The 5930-nt window shown below is 48.0% G+C and overlaps 1 protein-coding gene across 1 annotated transcript; it reads left to right on the top strand.

Moving 5' to 3' along the window:
• Nucleotides 1–4838: 4838 nt before the first annotated feature.
• Nucleotides 4839–5678, top strand: LOC134434082 (olfactory receptor 14I1-like; the record flags this gene model as incomplete). The annotated part of the gene is made up of 1 exon (XM_063182778.1): nucleotides 4839–5678. A coding segment is annotated over one exon (840 nt), but the record flags the coding sequence as incomplete, so codon positions are not given.
• Between the last annotated feature and the right edge of the window lie 252 nt (nucleotides 5679–5930).

Here is a 5930-nt window from a genome sequence, read left to right as displayed (position 1 = left end):
TCCCCTATATGGTTATTGTTCTAGAGTGTTCTACCCTTGAGTGTATATATTGTTTCTTCGCCTTTATCTCAGGTCTTTGAATCCCACCCCTTGCACTGCGCTTGACTTCTCCATGTTTATTGTTTTTCACCCTGTTACTAAAGTTCTTTTTGGGCAAACTCATTGATCCTGCTTGTAGGATCATCGGGGGCTAGGACGGTTGGGACGGACAGAGACCAGAGATCTCTGAAGCCAGATCTTGGAAGCTCTGGTTTATTGCATAGGGTGTGGGTACAGGGACCTTGTTTGGAGCTGCCAGCCACAGCTCAGAGCAGGCCCAAAAGAGGAGATCGAAAGAGATGCCCAAAATGGATGCCCAAAAGAGGAGGGGAGTTCCCATTACTATACAATAAATCTTCTTCTGTGCTGTATATTCTAATTTTCACTAACCAATATAGTACAAGATACAGATCTTATAGCATTTACATACAGCCTATAAGAATCATTACATTACCATACTGTGCTACATTTTAAACCCTGAAAACAACTCTTTGGACTCCTTCTGACAAGCTAGTACAGTCTGCTCTGACACTTGGACTTGTCTGCAAGCAGAGGGTATTGTTTCATCAAAAGAAGATTACCTTCAGCCGGCCATACCATTCTTTTCCAGTTGTTCAGTAACTAAGGCTTGGTATCTCAAAGCTTGCTTTCATTTCAATCTCACTTATAGTTTTGATATTCTCAAAATCTTTTGCCAGGAAATCATATTTATAAGGCTTTCATGTTTCATCTTCCCCAGCATCTGCTTCTTTTCATTTTCACCATCCTTGCCCTGAAGTTGGGGAACCAGAAAGGTTTGTCACAGCCACCCTCATTGCAACCTTTGGCGCCCAAACAGGGACCCTGACATTCAGTCATGTCAGCTGGCGTTAGCTGATGGATAGGCCAGTGCTCCTCGGGATTTTGGTTTTTGCTGGGCTGGCACATTCATCATTGCTTTGAGGGACCTTGGCCAGGATCTCCAGGGACAATGATGGTTGCACCTATGTAGGATTGCAGGTGGGTTTGGGGAAAGGAAGAACAATTATTGCCCATTTTGCCACTGTGTTTTTACAATATGAATCCACATCCCTTAACTGATTTGGAGTGTTCCAGTGGCTCTTCCACCTAAGGCAGAGAAAGAGAAAAATGGGCAGCTGGAAGTCCAAAGTAGAAAGGTGTGTATATGGATGCTTTAAGTTAATTCTCACTGATCATGACCAAGTATCTTCAAAGAACAAAATAAAATCAATTGTGAGGTGGATCATTAAAAATTTTCCAGATGCCTGTGAGCCTGACCGTCCTCCCTCCACCTTTGCTCCTCCACTTCCTGCTACCACAATCTTCTATTCTGCCCTGAATGAACTCCAGACTCCACCCCCATGATTGCAGGTCACACTCCCACTTTCAATCATTCCACCTCCACCCTGGGCCATGCCTCCAGAAGACCAGCCCTGAAGTCTGCCATCCTAAATCAAGGCCCTTCCTCCCCAACACCTTTCAAAATGGCAGCGCCATTTACATCACTCTCCGGCAACAATATAACCCTATGCTCAAGGTACTAAGCCCAACTGTCACACTATTTCTAATCCAAATAATTCTCCTCCAAGTTATTCTTCCTCCCCAGAAGACAGTTTGGATTCCCCAGAACCACCCCATCTGTCAACCCCAGAAGATCCCCAGGAAAGGATCTGGAAAGAAGCAGTTAAGGAAGGAGACTGGCAAATAGTCTGAAAACTCCTTGTGGCCCCTGTATATTATGAAAGAAGGGGACAGAATCCCAGGTAACAGCCATTGGCTTCTGGGGAAATAAGGGAGCTGTGTCGGGCAGGTAAAGACCATAGGAAGGACTTACCTTGTTTTAATGGACTAATGAGGGCCATGGTTAAAGCACATGTCTTAACCCCCTATGATTTAAAATATATTATGACCATGTTGTTCTCACCTACAGAATACACCCTGTGGGAAGGGGGATGGAAGTGTTTGCTGAATCAATTAATAGCAGACTATGCTAATAATGAGGCAAGGGCGGAATTGACAATCAGCCATCTAGCTGGAGAAGGACAACACAGTCTACCAGACAATCAACCAGTAGGTATCGCCAGAGAAGTATTGAATGATACCAAAGAGATGGCGTTGAAAGCTTTAATCCAGGTATCGGATGGTAGCACCCCCAATTTGGACTACCTTGGGTGGCTGCAGCTAAAGCTTTAGGACCATCAGACCATCTTGGGTGCCTGTCAAGTAAGCAAACCAATGCTATCAAGTAAGAAAACCAATGCTACCTCCCTCACATTGAGTGGCGTGCTCTCAGAGAAATAGACCATCAGACATGCCACCTTGCAAAAGAGCGATAAAGTTTTTATTCTGGGCACATGGGCATGGCTGTGTAGACTCTGAGGGCATGTGTTGCATGAACCTCTCCAGCCACAGCGAGTCAATCCATAAGGGCATTACGGTACTGAAGAAAGGGTTCAAGAAGCTTCAGGTAGAAAACAAAGACTGGGTCAATAAACTCCCCCAATCCAAGGCACTAAAGGGTTGGATGATGTCTAGCTAAAAAAGGACTATTAATTCTCTTAGTGGTTGCTGTTGTATTGTTAATTGTCCCATGTTTGTTTGGATGCTTTTAGAAGGTCTTACAAAATTCTTTCAGTTCCATCTTTATTGTAAAACAGAAAGGGGGGAAGATACCCAACACAGGCTCCTCATGGACTCCTTGGAGGAGAGAACTGGAGGTCAGGATGGCACAAAAACCTCTCAGAGACTCAGTGTGGGCAAGAAAATCCTTAAAATTACCTAAAAGTATTCTTAAATCCATAAAGTACGTTAAAAATCTTGAGTATCTTTAGGCATTAATGAGCCCTGCTAAGTTTCAGTACAAAGCTCTCAAGGGACTCGTTAAAATAGATAACTGGGGGCATGATTGCACAAAACTCTCACAGAGTCTGTATCAAAAGTGAAACACCAAGTACCTTAAAATAACTGAAGTACCATGAAGTATTAATGACCTCCACTGAGTGTTGTTACTGACAAAGCCTCTCCAGGGACTAAATACAGCAGATAATTGGAGGCCATGATTGCACAAACCTCTCAGAGACTCCAAGGCAAAAGCCAAACTCAAAGTCCTTTCAAAAACCTGCAGTCCCTTCAGGGAGCATTAAAGACCCCCCCAGGGCCATTCCTGAGCAAGGCTCCCCAGGGACTCCTTCCAGCAGATCCTTGAGGCCACAGGGATGTCGGCTAGGGGGGGATGCTGAGGGCAGCACAAGGGGCTGACAGTGCCCAGCCTGGCTGTGCCAGGAGGCCCCAGGGCCTCAGGACAAGGTGTATCCTCACAGCCCTTGGTGGCACAGACCCTGCTGCTGTGCCCCAGGGCACCAAGACCTGGCTTCTCTTTGTCCTCTCCTGTCATCACTGCCTCCAGTTCTCTGCTCTACCTGGGGACACTTTCTCAGTTGTGTCCCTCAGTGGGACCCATTAAAAGTCCAAGAAACTTTGGAGTTGGATTCTGACTTGGAGTTCTGGAGAGGTTGAGTCAGTTCCTTCTCAGGGACTGATGTTCAGGGCCTCAGCACAAAGCCCCAGAGGCTCATTAAAGTCCTGGTGCTGTGTCTGTGCTGCTGAGCTGGGCTGGGCTCCTGGCACAGAGGCAGCTCCTGGTAACCAAGAGGAGCTTCAAAAGCACATTTCTCTTGATGAGCAGCTCTTCTGCCAGCCCAGCAGGGCTGGGGCACTGCCTGCAGCCACCCTGGGCACAGCACAGAGGCACAGAGAGCTTCAATCAGTCAGGGCTGGGAAGGTGCTGAGAAGTGCTTGGGGCAGAATCACTGCCAGCCCTTGGCACAGGAACATCTGGCTGCAGGACAATGCAGCTGCAGCTCCTGGAATGATATCCTAAAGCTGGAACATCCCAATGCATACAGATTCTCTGAGTACATTCTCTGATTGTCTCTTGTGCAGAGCAGCCAGGGCTGCCCAGGGCTGTCCTGCAGAGCAGGGTCCTGCAGCCCAGGGCGCTGTGCTGTATGAGGGACTCTGCTGCCTGCCAGGGACAGCTCTCAGCCAGCCCTGGCAGCTGCTCCCAGCACTGGAGGACAAGATCTTGGTGGGACAAACAGCTGGTAAGGTTTGGATGTGTTATCCTTGTGTGGTGGTGATGCTGCATTGTTCAGCACTGGTCCCAGCATGGCACTTAACTCCACAACATGTCCAAGTAGATTATACAGGGAGCACAGTGAGGAAGGGGTTGCATAAAAAGGGAAACCCTGTTTTATTAATCTACTGCTCTAGGTTGCCTGTATGTGAAATAGCACATAGATATTTTTAATATCAGAATGATACTAAAAAAAAACAAACAAAATCTCCCAGATATGAATAAACCAGGCAGTGCAGAAATCAGCCAAGCACCATTTAGAGACAGCATCAGTGTTGCTTTTCCAGCATCCTCAGGGTTGCTCTGACGTTGGCATCAGAGTCTGGAGAGCCAGAGCTGCCCCTGGACAGTGCCTGAGCTGGGAGGGCTCTGCAGGGAGAGCTGAGTGCCCAGGGCTTGGCTGGGCTCTGGCAGCACTGGCAGGGCCCAGCCCTGGGCACAGAGAAGCAGCTGATGGCAGGGACAGCTCCAGGCAGCAGAGCCCTGGGCAGGCAGTGGGCGGAGGGTGCCCCCAGGCTGTGCTGGGATATTTAAAGTCCTCTCCAAACCCAGTGATTCCATGATTACTATTTTTACAGATCCCCATGCCAAGACAGCACAAATGTCCAACAGCAGCTCCATCAGCCACTTCCTCCTGCTGGCATTGGCAGACACACGGCAGCTGCAGCTCCTGCACTTCTGCCTCTTGCTGGGCATCTCCCTGGCTGCTCTCCTGGGCAACGGCCTCATCATCAGCGCCGTAGCCTGCAGCCACCACCTGCACACACCCATGTTCTTCTTCCTGCTCAACCTGGCCCTCACTGACCTGGGCTCCATCTGCACCACTGTCCCCAAAGCCATGCACAATTCCCTCTGGGACACCAGGAACATCTCCTACTCAGGATGTGCTGCTCAAGTATTTTTTTTTGTTTTCTGGGCAGCAACAGAGTTTTATCTCTTGACTGTCATGTGCTACGACCGCTACGTGTCCATCTGCAAACCCCTGCACTACAGGACCCTCTTGGGCAGCAGAGCTTGTGCCCACATGGCAGCAGCTGCCTGGGCCAGTGGCTTTCTCACTGCTCTGCTTCTCACAGCCAATACATTTTCCCTGCCCCTGTGCCATGGCAATGCCCTGGGCCAATTCTTCTGTGAAATCCCACAGATCCTCAAGCTCTCTTGCTCCAAACATTACTTCAGGGAATTTGTCCCAATTGCTCTAAGTGTGTGTTTAAATTTTGGTTGTTTTGTGTTCATTGTTTTCTCCTATATTCAGATCTTCAAGGCCGTGCTGAGGATCCCCTCTGAGCAGGGACGGTACAAAGCTTTTTCTACCTGCCTCCCTCACCTGGCTGTGGTCTCCCTGTTTCTCAGCACTGCAGCGTTCGCTCATCTGAAGCCCCCCTCCATGTCCTCCCCATCCCTGGATCTGGCCCTGTCAGTTCTGTACTCGATGGTACCTCCAGCCCTGAACCCCCTCATCTACAGCCTGAGGAACCAGGAGCTCAAGGCTGCAGTGTGGAGACTGATGACTGGATGCTTCCAGGAACATTAAACTGCTGTCCAATTTCTACAAATCACTTGTAATAAAACTCGTTTTTGATACGTTCTCTTGGTTTCATTTTGGAGGTTCCTTTTCTTTGTTTTACATTTTCAATCTTGTCTGATACTCTTAGATTGGATGTGACCAACATGTGTTCTCTAGTTTATATACTTTTAAGAAAGCATCATCTTAAAGTCATTAAGTACATCACAATAACTTATTATATTCATTAGA

The sequence above is a fragment of the Melospiza melodia genome, unplaced genomic scaffold (genome assembly GCF_035770615.1).
Source record: "Melospiza melodia melodia isolate bMelMel2 unplaced genomic scaffold, bMelMel2.pri scaffold_32, whole genome shotgun sequence".
NCBI classification, from domain to species: Eukaryota; Metazoa; Chordata; class Aves; order Passeriformes; family Passerellidae; genus Melospiza; species Melospiza melodia.
The sequence above is the reverse complement of the archived record's forward strand: the minus strand, read 5'-3'. Positions and strand labels throughout refer to the sequence as shown.